This window comes from Symsagittifera roscoffensis, chromosome 9, assembly GCF_963678635.1.
Source record: "Symsagittifera roscoffensis chromosome 9, txSymRosc1.1, whole genome shotgun sequence".
In the NCBI taxonomy this organism is placed as follows: Eukaryota; Metazoa; Xenacoelomorpha; order Acoela; family Convolutidae; genus Symsagittifera; species Symsagittifera roscoffensis.
The window spans coordinates 12,451,626-12,468,715 of record NC_087070.1 but is presented as its reverse complement, the minus strand read 5'-3'; the positions used below and the strand labels follow the sequence as shown (position 1 = coordinate 12,468,715).

The 17,090-nt window shown below is 43.8% G+C and overlaps 1 protein-coding gene across 3 annotated transcripts in view; it reads left to right on the top strand.

Annotated features, from left to right (window-relative positions):
* LOC134854607 (probable E3 ubiquitin-protein ligase MGRN1) overlaps window positions 1–17,090 on the top strand; it is a 283,436-nt gene that overhangs the window by 232,956 nt on the left and 33,390 nt on the right. For all 3 annotated transcript variants that reach the window (XM_063870942.1, XM_063870944.1, XM_063870941.1), the window contains exons 2-3: window positions 14,661–14,713; window positions 14,772–14,953. In XM_063870942.1, coding sequence (XP_063727012.1) covers window positions 14,661–14,713; window positions 14,772–14,953 — 235 coding nt within the window. The remainder of the gene's footprint in view (window positions 1–14,660; window positions 14,714–14,771; window positions 14,954–17,090) is intronic.

Here is a 17,090-nt window from a genome sequence, read left to right as displayed (position 1 = left end):
TATTTCTTTCTTGGTCTCGTCCCGTCCTTCTGACGAGTCTGCATCGTGAACGGAAGATCTGGTTCCAAGTTCTTGGGAACCTCTGTCTGTTCGGGATCCTGCCACTCTTCCTCTGCGTAGGGTAAGGTTTCATCGTCCGCTTCGATCTGTTCGTTTGGATCCAGGTCCAGCGGTGTATCCGTACCTTCCTCTACGACTTCGTTTCCATCGTTCTTCTCCCTGGTGCCTTTTTCATTGACCTCACAAGCAGGATCCATCATCAGATAATCCCCTTCTTCCATGTCTGCAGGTATACACCAGTCTTCTGTTGATGGATTGTGTGGCTTTATATTCTCGTAGTGTGCGGCTCGGCCAGTACTCAGTCTATAAAAGCGTCCCTCCTGATGCACCTCTGTAATCATGAAGGGTCCCCTCCATTTTTTTTAGGAGCTTTTTTGTCCCTTTCGGTGGTATAACGTTCTGGAATACCCATACGTAGTCTCCCACCGAGTAAGCCTTTGCACCAGCTGCTTTCTTGTCGAATCTTTTCCTCTGCCTTGCCTGTGCCTGCTGATTGTTTCGTCTACACAAATCGTTCAGCTCCTGTTGGCGTCTGATCACATCCCTCACGTAGACCTGTGGAGACGTTTTCTTTCCCTCATATTCTGGGTAGAAGAAGGTTAAGGGTAAAGACTTTTCGTGTCCAGTTAGCATCATGTGTGGACTGACTCCAGTGGTGGAGTGTTGCGTGCTATTATATGATCCCATCACCTGTGGAAGGTATCTGTCCCAGTCGGTCATATACCTGGAACAGTATACTCTCAGCATCGACACTAACGTCCTATTCTGTCTTTCCACTAAGCCATTCGTTTGAGGGTGGTATGTCGTGGAGTGAGCCTGAGCGACCTGTGAGCGTCTCATAAGCTCTTTCGTAAGCTCTTCTACGAAAGCTGTTCCATTATCCGATTGAAACGTCATCAGACAACCATGTCTTGCTATCCATGTATTGATCAGGTGGTCGCATGTCTCTTCCGCCGAGGCAGTTATGCAGGGCACGGCCTCTGCATACTTCGTGAAATGATCTATCATGACCAGCACCTGATTATAACCATTGTCTGTCATGCATATCTTTTGGTGATCTATCTGCACCACCTCGCTGAATTCAGACGACTCGATCGATTGTAAAGGAAATCGCAACTTCCTTGGATCCTTGACCTGTTGGCATGACAGACATGCTGTTACCCATTTCTCGCATGCCTTTTTCATCCCAGGCCACTCAAAGCGCTTCAGGATCCTCTGATATACTTTGTCGATCCCCTGATGGCCCATCTGATCATGTGACCTGAATAATAGTTCTGTCTGATAGAGTTGCGGTAACACTATCGCGTTATACTTGTATAGGACTCTGTCTTCCTCTCTTCTTTTGCAAGCCACGATCCCGTCCTTGTTCAAATATAACCTCCCTTCCTTCTGCATGAAGTATTGTCTCAGGATGCGATAACTATCCTCCTCGAGGTCCCCTTTATCCGGAGAACCATTCTCGACCCACCTTTTCAGGTTGCTTGTCATGCGATCATTTCTCTGCGCTCTTAGAAGGTCCGAGAGTCTGTATCTCGCCTTCAAGTATGTCTTCATGACCCTCATCTGACTATTCAGCTCGTTGGGCTGATGTGTGTCTTCTTCCAGCTTAACGCACCAATTCTTCGCCAACGGTTGTGTTTCTTGTTCAAACGGCTGAAGATCAGTCCTGACTACCTCTTTCTGCGGCAACAAGCTTATCGAACGTTTCGATACCGCTATCGTTTCTAAGTCATCCGCTGCGTTGTCAAAGACTCTTTCGCTTGGTATAAGGTAGCGATCGCTGTCAGGATCCTGATACACCTCTCTGTCCAGGTCCCTTGCCCGAGTTTCCACTAGTAGCGTGTGTATCGCTAGTTCTGACAGTTCTGATCCCAAACTCGAGTTCCTGTCTGAATAGGTGTCCATTCCTGAGTTTCGGGAATCATCATCCGTCGAAGAGGTTGTGCTGGAGACTGCACGCTCCTCCAGATCATGTCTGTGCCTTCTTCGCATCCATCTGAACTCCCCTGACAAAACCTTGTTCTCTAGGTCCTGTTTCTCATCAGGAATTTTCTCGTCTATCTCAGACTCCCCGGACAAATTTTTTTGTCCCGGGTGTTGATCTTGTGATCGCTGGTTCTTTTCATCATTCGTCTCCCCGGACAAATAGTCTTGCAGCCGATTTTGTTCTACCTTTTTACCTTCCTTATCCTGGTCCACGAAGGTGACGGTTTTCTTTCGCTTGCTGCTTCCCTGTTCTTTCTGTCCGTAAGAAGTACTCGTTAAAATCTCTTGGGGTATTGAGGATACTAGTTGCTGAACTATTGTCCTACAATCCCTCTCATTCTCTTCGTGCTGTCGTCTGGACGGCATGATCTTCACTTTCTCACTGACTGTTAGCGATGCCACTGCAGCTGTCCACTCGGGGTCATCTCTGGTCACTTCTCTTTCTAACAATCCACCCAGCATCCGCATCACTTGTGGTGTGACTTGCACCGTTTTATCCAATAATGAGAGGCTGTTTATATTCATGCGAGAGAGTTCTTGCTGGACCAGGTTCGAGCGCAGCAACAGATCCAAGGGGACCGGGTCCTCCTTGGACAGGATCTTTATCTCGGCTGCTTTCTCTACAGGTAACTCAGGGTGCCCTGGAATTGGATGTCCAGACTTATCCAACCATCTCGTTAAGGGAAGAGCTCCATAAGTTTCTTTGTCCAGAAACGAGAATCCCTCCTTTATTTCCGCCTGATTGGCCTGCTTTTGCTCCAATCTTTCATAGAACTCAGTTTTCTTGCTGAGGCTGTCAGCATTCTGGTGTTTATCACGCATCCTATGTTCGATTATCATATGGTAGCCATCCAATCTTACTATCCATCTACCAATATAACTCTGATCCATCGAGTAGGTCTTCAACCAGGATAACGCTCTGTTGTCCACGCGTAACTTGAAGGGAGCGCTCCCCAAGTATGCACGGTACTTTTCCACGAAGGTGACTACTGCAAATATTTCAGCTTTTGGTGCGCCATATTTCATCTCTGTGTCACTCAAGACTTTGCTGCCGTATGCAATGGGACGGAGAACTTTTCTTCCGTTCCATTCTTGCTCTTGATGCAAGATTCCTGAGATGGCCACCACCGATGCGTCTGTGTCGAGAACATACATGCCCTTTTCTGTAGGCATGCCCAGCACTGGCGCTTCGCACAGTTCCCGCTTTATGTTCTCGAAAGCAGCTTGTGCCTCATCGTTCCATTCGAACTTCTTCCCTTTGTTGCACATCAGCTTCTGCATCGGATACACCTTGTCCGCATATCCTTTAATGAATTCTCGGTAGTAATTGGCAAACCCTAAGAAGCTCATGAGCTGTGTGTCCGTTCTGGGAGCTTTCCATGTCAACACTGCTTCCACTGCTTCCGGGTCCGGCCTCACACCATGCCTATCCACCATTCTTCCTAAGTACTTAATCGAGTCCCTAAGGATTTCACATTTCGATGGTTTGCACTTTAATCCTGCTCTTTTCATGCATCCAAAGACCTCATCGAGCCTATCAATGTGGTCTTCCACGGTCGGTGTCGCTATGACTACGTCATCCACGTAACACATCACGAGATTCCCGTACTTCTTGGTCACTTTCGTCAAAGCCTGAGCCATCAGTCGTTGAAAAGTGGCCGTTGCATTGCACAAGCCGAAGGGCATCCTCTTCCACTGGTACAATCCCAATTTGCACGCGAATCCGGTTTTCTCTCTGTCCTTCTTTCGCAGAGGGACCTGCCAGAAGGCAGAACCTAAGTCCAATGTGGTGAAGAATTTGGCATCACCAAGCTTAGATAGGCTCTCGTCTATTCGCGGTATCGGGTACGCATCTTTTATCGTTACCGCGTTCAAGTAACGAAAGTCGCAACAAAATCTAAGCTGCCCCCCTTTCTTTTTCGCCATTACTACCCCGCAGGCCCACAGTGATTTCGAGGGTTCTATCATGTCGTATTCAAGCAACATTTCTATTTCCGCTCGGCACGCTTCCGATTTATGTGGCGTCATTCGCCTTGCGCCTTCCCTATGGGGAACGGCGCCCTCTTCTAGTTCGATTTCGTGTTCGACGAAATTACAGCAACCGATGTCCGCCTTATGTTTTGAAAATACATCAGCGTTCCGATTTAGGAGGTGCCGCAATTTTTCGAAATCTCCCTCACCTATTTTCCCTTTTAAATGTTCTATCTCTGGCAAAACCGGTTTGTCGGATTCTAATTAATATGACGAGGGGCGTTCCGGAAAATTCGAGCAGCTTGATAAGCCGTCGTCCGTTTCGGATTTCATTGAAAACAATTTATGAATAGATTTTAATTCATTAATCCTCTTTAAAATTTTATCTTTATTGGCATGATAAGGACAGTCTTTCACACTATATTTCTTCAAGTTTGGTGTCTCCTCATAGTCAGTCCTCATCGGCAAAGCGTAGCCAAGCTTCTTTCCACGCTGGATTGAAACCGTGGTCTCCAGTGTGTTCAACAACACACTGACACACAGTCCGTTTCGCGTTACCGAGAAGCTCCGGCCTAAAATCACCGAACTCTGACTATTTGGATTCGGTACTAAGCAAACCTGTTTACTATCACTTAACGAATTTAAATTTCTCATTCTAAAAATTGCTACTACAGCTTGTCCTGGTTGTAATTTTACTTTTCTATCCAAAAAAACTGGTACCTTATTTTCGTCTGTTATTATCCTATTAATTGGTCTCTTAACATACTTTCGGTCCGGGTTTCTAATCCGTATTAGACCGTTGTTCAAGTCAATCATCACGTCAAAATTCCTGACAAAGTCTCTGCCCAAGATGAATTGGTCGGCGTCGTCCAGATTCTCTACCACCAGGAAGCTCATCCAAAGATCTCGTCCTCCCATGTGAAGGACCGTTATCGGTGTTCTTCCGGCTACGTAGATAGCTCCTCGATTTGCGGCGGCCAGTCGGAGATTCGTAGGAATCAGATCTTCCCACGTGAAGCCCATCTTTTCCCAGGTTTTTATCGGCATCACACTCACCACCGCTCCTGTGTCCAGAAGCCCTGTGACTCCGATTTTTGTTCCGTTGGTGTCGAGCAGATGTGCTGTCACATCTGCTTCATATCCAATGTGTACCGCGTCTTGTTCCATCATGGCGTCATGGCCTATCCTGCGGACTTTGAGTTCCTCTTCACCCAAATAGATCTGCCCCATTTGGTCATCATCTGTTGTTATATAAGTCCTGGTGTAGATACTGATTCCATCCACGTTCAGCATTATTTGATACGGCCCATAGACCTCCATGTAGCGTCCATGAAGTTTCTTCATGCGAGGGCCACCCGTCGTTAGTAGTGCTCGCACAGCTCTCGACTCGGTGCGTGGCTCCACCTGCCTCAGATAATCTGCATATGTGTCCAAATGCATTAAAGTGAACTCTGATGGTTCACTCAGATTTCTTATTACCTGATGTCCAGCCACTGAGATTATCGACTGTATCTTATTTCCCTGCGGCACTATGCCGAACCTCTTACCGGAGATCACTTTAAGTTTCATGTCTAAGCTGCTTGGTGTTTTCGTTTCTTCGAACTCCGTTGCTTCGAGGGTATTCAATTGCTCCTGAAGCTTTTCATTTTCCAGTTCAAGTTTCACTTTTTGTTCGATCTCTTTTGTCACCAATTCCTGCTGTACTCTATTCAGAGCATCCCTTGCGGCTGCCTTATAATCAAACTTGAAGTCCTCAGCCGCAGTTGCTGGTTCCGGCTCACGTGCCTTCTCTGTTACCGCTTGCATCTTCTTTGCCGCCAGCTCTTGAGGTTTATCCTTTCCGCTTCACTCAAAAGTCGAGCCTTGCTGGCTTTCACTCCTGACAAAGCTTCTTCATGTCTTGGATGCTTGATGTCTGCCACTGCATCCCAGAGTTGCGGACAATTTGATTTAAAATGACCTTCCAAGTTGCAAAAGAAACATCTCGGGCCGAATTTTGCAATTAATCCTCTCATGAAATCCTCATGGTCCAACTCTGACGCATCTTCGTCCTCGAGGCTAAAGCCTATTGCTTTCATGCCTTGTTTGTAAGCTTGGCATGCTGTCACATGATGGTCTGTTGAACTGCAATTAGCACAAGAGCGTCTCTTGTCCATATCATCCCTCGGTTTGTACCAATTGTTCCCTTGGTTTGCTGGTCCGTTGTTAAAATTGCCATAATTGTTCTTGTAATATCCAGATCTCGAAGGAGGTTTCAACAAAAGATACTCCTTTGATTTGAGCCTCAACTCCTCCGGTGTTGGCCATTAGTTGATAGTGGTGTGTAATGCATTGCTAGCATCGTACGAAGTTCATCATTTTTCACACCATCGATGAATTTTGAGGCTACGGCCAGGTTCATCCTTCGGTTTGACTCATCCGGTTGGCTGCGTCTTCTCAGCATATCCAAATCATCGAGAAACTTGTCTATGGTTTCATCCTCTCGTTGCCTCCGTTTCTCGAAGCGCATCATCGCCTGGTGCCCCTGCACCCCTGATCCGAAACGGTTTAACAAGATTTCGAAGATTTTCTCAGCAGTGTCACGTTGATACTGTTTCTTGGCCATGACACAGTTCAGGGCTGTCCCTTCTAAGTTGCTGGTGAGCGCGCTGCATTCCTGTCTCTCCGACAAGTCCTCTTCCTCGAAATGCAGCTTCAATACCTCTATCCAGGTATCAATACAGCCATCAGATTCGTCTTTGTAGCATCTTGGTTTCTTAAAGACTCTTCTGGACTTCTCACTGCGTTCATTGGTTCTAGATAACCGCGTCAGGAATGTCTCCAAAGACCTGTTCAGGGGTTCAAATGCTGTGGCCATTGCCGTAGCATCCCTTGAGTGTCCCGCTTGAGTGTCCTCACACCTCGTCGAAGGCTCTGTGTGCGGTGCATCCCTGCAATCCGAATCACCGTGAGTGTTTCCTGCTTGGCCCACATGACTCCTCCTCGGGCTTGCATGCCCCCTGTTGCCGGAATCACTTCTCCCGTCGCATGTGTGCTTTGCGTTGGTCGTTCGTTAGAGGTTCGTCTGTTCCCCGTTGAACTTGCTCTACTGTTCGGTCCCCATGCTCCATTACCCCTTGTGGCATAGCCTGACGAACTGCCCCTGCCTCTAGTGGATCCATACGTCTTCCTCCTTTGATGTTCATTGAAGTTCACCCTCGGTTCCCTGCTGGGACCTCCCGAAATCGGCTCTCCTTCTTTTGGTCCACTCTTGCTGCTTAGTAGCCCGTCCAACCTATCCATGATAGCCTGAGTTCGCCTCTCCATCATCGCGTCTAACTTTGTGTCAAGAGTCCCAAGAGACTGCTCTTGTTGAATTCTAACAGTTCTCTCCACTTCTAACAGTTCTTTTCGCTCTTCTGAGGTCTTCTGACTTCTCGTTTCAACCATTCTGCCTGAAACCGTCCCTTTTTATCAGACCGGGATCGCTTGATCCAATCCACAAAAGGATCGGTCATCGTCTTTCTCTGCTCCTCAGGTATGAATTTCCTAGAGCTATTACCTCGCTTTGGTATCCATGACTTGTCTAGACTCATTCTCTATTTGTCACTTTCTAATGCCTATTCTTGACTCAATTGCTAGAGACCTTATAGTTTTGTTAACAATAATAATGACACAACACAATAAATTTCACCAGATTCTATTAAATAGTGACCACGAATCCCTGTATGTTATCAGAGTACAGTTTGTATAAAATTTATTCACACTAACCGAATATCGGTGGTAAGATTTGAAAACTAGCACAATATGATGTTATCAGTCAATTTAAAAGATAGTGTACTCACTACCCAATCAAGCACAGTTTATGTTGATTTAAAATAAAAAAAATATATATATATATATATTTAATGTCAAACTATGAATACCTCTATAAAAAAAAACATATGTGTAATGTACTCTTAGTCGGTCGCAGTACAATAGTCGAACCTGTCTTTTAAAGAAAAAGCCTTCCCTGCTCGGTGCTGCACCAAACAGACAAAACTTTGAAGGCAGTAATTTTCTCAAGTGGGCGTCTATTGCACCCACCGAGTACTCTGTTACCTATCTGCCTTCGGACTGCCCGAGCTAGACCTACTAAAATCCTCAGGGCAGTCACTTTTCCCAAAAACGTATTATGTTACAATCCACACCAATGAATCACGCTCTTTTTAATTTAGATTTAGTGTCGCGAATATCCGAGTTCGGACCTGTTTTGTATTGGTCTGGTTCTTATTGAAAGGCAAGTTACCAGTGCAGTCACTGATACCTAGCCTGTGTGCTAATAACCTAATACCTCTCACTTTTTAGTCTTTCTTTCGTCTACCTAAGGCCTTTAATAAAAAAAAAATACCCCTCCGGATTGGCACAAATAGGACCCTTCCGGACTAATAGAATCTAGACCCCTCCGGATTGGGACCCCTCTGAGTTAGTTAATATAAGACCGCTCCGGATTTGGACTCCTCCGAATTAGCAACTATAAGACCCCTCCGGATTCGGAACCCTCCTAACTTGAAAAAAATTTTGACCCCTCCGGATTGGGAACCCTCCGGTTTTGTAAAAGTAGCTTTTCGGAGATTTCTTACTTCCAACCTATACCCCTCCGGATACGTTCTCCGATGCAATTTTGCTCTTTCAATTAACTAGGAAGGGTATGTGCTACTTTCCTAGACCCTTCCGGATTGAAGATAAGCCTCTTATTTCACAATTCACACTAACGGTGAAGGGTCTTATCGCTCGCCTAACTTCGGCTCGATTAAGGTTTTGCTGTGCCTTTAGCCTTCCCTTTTCGTCTAGAACAGCCAAAAGTTACTTTATTCAACCGCTATCACCTTTTAGTAGGGGTATAAGGGCTTTTCTAAAAGAAATTTATAAAACGTGAAGGCTCTACCCTTCCTAATTGGTGAATTTGCTAAAAACAATCTCAAAAAATTTTCACGCTTATTTTTCCGAAAAAATTTTGTCTCTATCAGTAAGCTCAGCTAATTCCTGATCTATTGGTACCAAGATCAACTCGATATGCCCAGTAGTTCCAAAGTTATTAACCAAAACGTCTTTTTTCTAAAGTCAAGAAATTTCTCTCTTATAGGTTCCGCCTAACTTTTTCCGCAAATCAGGTCCTTTCGACCTAAAAATTATTGATCCGAGCTCAGAAGGCCTATATTCTTCTAGTTCAATGCAAAAGACCCAATCTAAAACGCTGCTGAAAAAATTTGCGAAAAACTATGCTACCTGTACCCCTCCGGATTGATGAATCCACCAAATCAAACACGTTAAGTTCGATTTCTCTGCAACCCGGAAGGCTTTCGGGTAGCGGGTTTTAAAACTTGTAGATTCACTAGTGGATGTTGTCCGAACAACTATTTTTACTGTTGTAACTCAAAAATTTCAAAAAATTTTCTAAATTTATCGTGTTTCGTTTTCTCAAAAATCACGAAAATTCGGTTTTTGGTTCCAAAATAGTTCCAACCACTTCCGAACTAAACTTAACCGGTTCTATCTATTATGGTAGTGCGATTACGATGTAACACACTACTTTAGCGCTTTTTTCCGTTTCAAAAAATATCGATATTTCAAAAATCGCGACTTGTGGGGGGATCAAAATATCGCTATTTTGACCCTAAAAACCGGTCTGTTTTTGTTGTTTTTCACTGAAAAACGATATAAGACTATTAATATAGGCTATATAAGTAATAATGTTAGTAATACTATACCCCTCCGGGTTTGTTTAATATCCGAATTAAGGTGCTTAACTCGGATATTCGCAGTTCGGTGAAGGGTCACTACAGTGCAGCACTGTCGAGCCCCCCACAGATTACTATCTTAACTTTGGTACCAAAAGGGATACAAAACTTGTTAACGATACCCAACAGTCGATTGTTGTTTTTGTTGAGCCTCTTCTTGTTGCTCCTTGTACTGCTTGCCGGATCAGCCTTCTCCCAAGACCCTTCCGAATTGAGCGCAAATCAGCTGACCCTTCCGGATTGAGCGCAATTTATCATTAACGTGCTTAAATGCTCAAATAACCCTACAGTACAAGCCTCACAAACGGGCTACAAAACTGATCGTAACGATCTTGACCGATATAAATGCCTGTAACAACAATATATCTATCAACAACAAACGGGGGGGTTGGATCACATCTTGTCTGGGGGGATGATTTCTACTGATTTTCTACTTTTTTACTGTTTTTGGTTTTTTCGGCAATTTTTTTATGTTTTTTGTTTCTCTTGGGTACTATACTACTTTTTGTTTGGTTTTACTTATATCTTTAAGTGTTTTTGGTCACAAACCACTCAGGGGATGAGGGGTTCGCGATTCCCCCCACCCTTCCTGGTTCGTGAATTTTCGGTCTTAACTAGGTTAAAAAACTATTCACGGTAATCCGGAAGGCTTCCGCGTTCCGAACTACCCTTCCGCCCCGGCGGTTTAGGCTTATTAAGGGCGTTAATGTGAGCATCCGCTCGGCGCGGAGTGCTCGTTAACAGTTCTGCCGGTCATGATTTTAAAAAAGAATAACACCCAGGAGCGCCATAAAAACATACATGTTGTTGTTGTTGTTGTTGTTGTTGTTGTTGGGGATTCACAGCACAGCTGTTGGGATTCTTGGTCCCGGCGTCTTCTCTAAAACAATGTCCACTTGTTTCTGCACGTGATACAATCACAGAATAATTGCCACGTGCACGTTGTCATTTCTGAAAATCTCTCGTTTACAAATTTCCACATCGTGTTTAAAATTCTCGTCTTGAGGCCGATTCGTTTATCAAAATGAATATATGGTTCTAATCGATTTACAATCCTACTGGTTCTGAAAACAAATTCGTTTCTCGCTTTTTCCGTTCTCACTTTTCGCATCTCAAAAATTTCTGTATTTCTAGCCCGTGTGGTTCGCCTGTTTAACACTATTTCATTTCGTTCATTAGAATCAAGACTGGCAAGAAGTAAGATGTTATTTAGCCGGATGAACATGGGCAGGGGTAAAATGTTTAGCAAGCGTAGTTCGTTGATGTACACTCCCGTTTTATTTCCAGTGATCCAACGGATTACTTTCTTTTGAAATCGCTCCAACTGCAATTGATCCCCCCTCGATATATGTGTACATGAGAGTCCGTATAATAACACTGGGAGTATTAGTGACTTATACAGGCCTAACTTTACAAATGTATTTATCTTTGCTGATAGGTTTCTTCTCAGGAGGTACAGTACTTGGTTTGCCTTCTTTAATCTTGTTTCAATGTGTACCTTCCAACTTAAATCGCCCGACACAAAAATTCCCAGATCTTTCACAACCATCGATGTTCCAAGCACTACACCAAAAAGCATAGAGTTAGCGTCTCCGCCCCTAAAACTTACTTTTGCACATTTATCTAGTGCTAATTCTATTTTGTTTTCAGTTACCCACTGCTGAATTTTGTCCAGATCTTCTTGAATTTCAATTGATGTTTTTTTGATGGAAAGTAGTTTAAGATCATCCGCAAAAATATATGGTTCAGAGAATTTGAATACTTCAGGTAGGTCGTTAATAAAAATGCAAAAGAGCAGTGGTCCTAAAAGTGATCCTTGGGGAACACCACTAGTGACTTCTAAAACTTTTGAGCTGATATTGTCTACTCGTAAAAACTGTTTCCTGTTTTTCAAATAGTCATAGAGACCTCTAACATGCAGCCTCCTATTCCTATAAGTGCAACTTTCTTAAGTAGATCAAAATGCGGAACTTTATCAAAGGCTTTTGCAAAGTCAGTGTAGAATGCTACAATTTCTGCGTTTGAGTCATTGTCAAGCGCTTCATATATTTCTTTCAGTAAAGAGAGCATGTTTGTCAAGACTGATCTACCTTTAGTAAAACCGTGTTGATGTTTCGTCAAATACCAGGCAAAGTAAGGGTACAGGTCTTTGTATATACATTTTTCAAGGACTTTGCTGTCAATATTTAATAGCGATACTGGTCGATAGTTGTTCACCATTTTTCGGTCACCTTTTTTGTGAACAGGAGTAACTGCAGCTGTTTTCCATTCGCCCGGAAGATACATATCGACGGAAAACAAAACTAAGTCTTAAGACGACTGGCTAGCGTCTAAACAGAGCTTTGCATGCTTTTCACCGTCTCTACCAAGCCAGTACTTTTCGGTGGTCTTTTCTAACATCGGGTCGACAAAAACGTTATTGCCTTCGGCTTCGGTCAAAAGACTCAAATTAACTAGATTACATGCAGAAATAGTGAGCTCATGGCTGGGTCTCAGTATCCCCAGACCACGAGGTCACTCCTGAAAACAGGGCTACTACTATTTATATTATTATTGTTTTTGTTCAGTAGATAAAAATCATCATCTCCATCGAAGATGGATCAACCCTTTCCCCCACAACTCCTAGCACCTCATCCTTGTCAAAACTAATCCAAATATCAATTAAATTCAAGTCAGGACATGACAGGATGCTAAAAGTTTACGTGGCAGGATAAAAGTTTCAGTTCCTTTACCCTTCCGGATTGACGAATCCGCTGAATGAAGCTCGTTAATCTTGATTTCCTCCTATTCCGGAAGGCTGTCTCTTACCCTTCACCGTTGTTCGCAACGGCCTTGCAACTATTGTAGCAGCACAATAGTTGCAACTCGGAACGTCCTCTGCTATTCTGTAGTTCGTTGTCGTTTTTAATCTCGATTTTCGTCCTGTTCGCTATCGCAGATAAAGTTGTTCTCTTTTTTCTTTTACTTCTCTGCCAAAATGGCCGTTTCTGACGTTTCTCAGAAATATGACGTCATAATTCGAAATTTTAAAATATAAAAATACCAGAATATTCCAGCCCTCACCGTCTGGCCAATCGCTCCAATAACGTTCCTAGTTCTTAACAACCACCAATCCGGAAGGCTTACTGCTAAAAATTCGAAGTCTGCACAAATTGCATTTTGGCCATTCTGGTCGAATGCCACAAAATGTGAATTCGAACCTTTTCGGAACTATGTCCATCGTCAGGATAATTGAGTTGGTATAAACTGATTTAGAGACGTTAAAGCATCATAAAAGACCATTAAGTGGATTTAAACAAAAAATAAAATCTTTTCACCTATCAAATCTAAGCATTATTCTATAAGAACTTGGGAAGTTCGACCAGAATGTACCAAAATGCAAGTTCGGGTTCGAAATTTTTTGCCGAACCCGAACTTGCATTTTTGACCAAAATGCAAGTTTGGTTTCGAAACATCTGACTGGGAAGATTGACGGTTTTAACGAATTAGTGGTGCTAATCGTTCATTTTGACGGATTGGGAAAGGTCAATTTGGAGTGACATGTAAAATTTTAAAATTTCGATAAAAGAAAAGACACTTCGCGATATTAAAATTTTGCAGTAACTGAAAACGTGCTAACACACACAACAACAATATTCGTGGATAGAGACGACACGGGAAGAAATACCAGCGGTACAGATATTACAGTGACCGACTAGTTACAACACGATTCCCGAGAACCAGGAAGGGTATTTGGACGACGTGTACAGCCTCCAGGAACACTTAAGACTGTTCTTTGCCCGGATTCCAGAATCCGGAGCGGCCTCGGGAGGAAACTAACTCGTTAAATTAACAACTTTTAGCTTCTGGTCATGTCCTGAATTGAATTAATAACATCTACATTCGTTTTCAGATTATGATGATTTAGAAGTTGAGGGAAAGGGTTGATCTATCTTCGATGGAGATGATGATTTTTATCCACTGAACAAAAACAATAGTAATATGATAGATAGTAGTAGCCCTTTTTTTAGGAGTGACCTCGTGGTCTGGGGATACTGAGACCCAGCCATGAGCTCACTATTTTCGCATATAATTAATTTCATTTGAGCGTTCTTGTCGAAGCCGGAAAACAGTAACGTTTTTGTCGACCCGATGTTTGAAAAACCACCGAAAGAACTGGCTTTGGCAGAGACGGTGAAAAGCATGTAGAGCTCTGATTAGACGCTAGCCAGTCGTTTTATAGCTTGGCTCTATTTTCCGTCGATGTGTACTTCACAACAACAACTTCCGGGCGAATGTTACATACATGTTTTTATGGCTCATAGAGATTGGTTCATACAGTGTTTGTCTAAATACTGACGAGTATGAATACGCGGTTGTCTAAATAAAGACCGCACTCCATTTTTTGGACCAAAATCGAAGTGTTTGCTCGCTACTCCTGAATTCATCCCGCGTGTTAAAATCGGATTGAAATCAAGCAATCCTCTGCTGGGAAGGATTGATGAATTTGAATAGTTGCAGAGCAGGCAGCTTTTTAAAACAGAGAATCTCCTTGGCTTTAATCTCCCTGGCTTTACAGATTGCGAACGCCGCTTGCATACCCGGAACAATAAATGACAAAATAACTTTTGACGAAATTTGTAACATAATTGTATTTGTATATTCTATTTTTTCGTGTCGAGTTGCGTGTTCTTATTGAAGAAACGTAACCCGTATCGAGTTTTATTGTAAGGACATCAACACTTGTCATCTCCTTTTATCAGTATCACTTCCATATCTAGAAAATTCCAAGGTTTTTGACTGGAATACGTGATGAAGGGACTCCTGACTGTAACCTCTGTCTCTATGATACTTTTGACCTTCTGATTACACTTCGTTGAATTGGGGTTTATTGCTGTTTCAGATGGGTGGCATATTTTCCTCTCCGAGTGATGGTGTATTCGATCAGCCAGATAGCGGTAAGTTCAGTTAACTATATGCTTTTATAACAATTTTTATTTTCAAATTTTTTTGTAGAGCTTTTTGATGACTTCTTCTATTTCGGTGGAATCAAATTTTCTTCGGAGCAAATCAAGCTAGATCAAACACAATCAGATGGCGGAAACAACACCCGACGTGTTGATGCCAAACTTGACTCAAGGCTGCTATTCGGGTCTAGAAGGGATATGATGCATCTCGGAAAGAACCAAGCATTTCCGGTAGAGTATTAGGATCAGTTGAACAGTTTCCTTTTAGCGTGACTAGCGAGTTGATGTTTTTCACACTTAAACTTAAACAGACAAATCATGCATCAATTCAAAGTGCAATAAAAATGTGGCATGAACATTACAACACCCCTTAAAGTAAATTAGGGGCAGAAAATACGATTTTTGTTTCAGAAGATTTTTTTAACGAAGAGATTGTTGTCTAGCACTACAGATTTAATCATCGAAACTTAATTAAACGTCGATTTGACTATTTTTTACCCATCAACATACAAAGTGATGTAGGAAAATATTTCAAAATGAAATGCATAGTTTACTTAGAATTAATGCGTGCTTGGAAAGCACATTCTACGGTGTACCAGGGAGAGAAGGAACTGAACGGTTGATCTTTTTTATAATGGGTGGAAAACAACGCTCTTAACGAGTTTATCGATGTTTTCAAAATAATTTAGTTAATTGGCCTAATTTTCTCCAAATTATAATTTAGGTGGAGATTTTTCAATAGGCATAATCCTCCAGATCTTATCCCGTGCAGCATTTCCTGTGACATATTGATCAACTGTGGTAAGAGTTTTCCAAAAGACTCTGCTGCAGGTGTCTCCAAATTTTATGCCACACACTTGTCTAATGCTTTTCTATGCCCTTCACCCGCTTACCGGGATCAAGCCATCTCTGCCGTTCTCGACGTTGTCAATCTTCTTGCTCGTAGTGAGGCGCCTACCTCCATTGCTCCCTACTTATGCGGAGCCAGCCTTCTTGCGCCGAATAAAAAAGATGGTGGCGTAAGACCCATAGCAGTTGGTGAGATCTTGCGCAGACTTGTTGCCAAGTGCCTTTGTCGTCTTTCTAGCCAGAAAGCCGCCTCTTTGCTCGTTCCTCTTCTGGTCGGAGTGGGCGTTCCTGGTGGCTGTGAAGCCGTTTCTCACGCGCTGAACGGGCTCGTTGCTCCCGTGGGTGACACATCTTCTTTGGCTATTCTCCAGGTCGATCTGAAAAACGCCTTTAATACCCTCGACCGGTTCTCTATTCTTCGGCAGGTTGCCGACCAGTTTCCAGAGCTTCTCCGGTGGGTCGAGTTCTGCTATAGCCAACCATCCTGGCTGAAATTCGGTAATTCCCTTGTTCTATCCGCGTGTGGCGTCCAGGAAGGTGACAGCTGACCCACTGGCTCCTCGCTTGTTTGCCATTACGATTCATCCCATCATTGTAGCTCTTAGGAACCAATTTCCTGATCTCGCCTGTAACGTCTGGTACTTAGACGATGGTTCCCTTGTCGGCGATGTTAATCTCCTTGCTCAGGTTTTTCCGCATTTGGTTTCGTCTATGGCTAAATCGGCTTGGAGGTCAGCGTTGAGAAGTGTGAAGCTTGGTCTCCCAACCCCAACCTGGATTTTAGTGCTCTTCCTAATGCCATTACCGTTCGGAGCAGTGGTTTGAAGAACCTGGGCGCTGCCATTTCGACTAACGACGACTTTATCCAAGCCCTGTTCTTGAAAAGAGACTTGCGATCCCTTCTGACAATGCCGTTCACTTATGTCTCGAGTCCATTACTGATTCAGCCCTGTCGCCGTCTCAACGCCTGCAGTGTTCACTGCCTGTGGCTAAAGGTGTCCTCGGGCTTCCAATTTCTTCTTCGATTGCCCCAGTGGCCTTCCTCGGGTGCTACCTTGACACCAAATTTCTCTGACCGGATCTTTCACAACACCACGGTGCCCTCCACCGTGTTGAATTGTTCGTCCTCCCTCGAGTTTCTAAGTGACAACGCTGACATTCTTTTAATGGCCCCCAAAGCACAAATGAAACTTTCAAGCCTAGTTGATTCCAAGTCTTGGTCCGAGCTCACGTCATCCGCCTCTACGCCCCGAGACAGTCAGACTGCTCTCCTGTTCGCTCCCCAACAGTGGTGACTGGCTTTCGGGTCTGAAGGCGCCAGGGTTAACCCTTCCTGCAGCCGAGTTTCGGTTTGCAGTTTGCTATCGACTCGGAGTTTCCTACTCAACAGCGAGTCTACGTGCCCGAAATGTTCCAGGACTCTAGATACGTTTGGCGATCACGCCCTCGCTTGCGCAGCCGACGGAGACCGCATATCGCGCAATGACAGACTGCGCGATGGCGTTTTCAACAGTCCCAC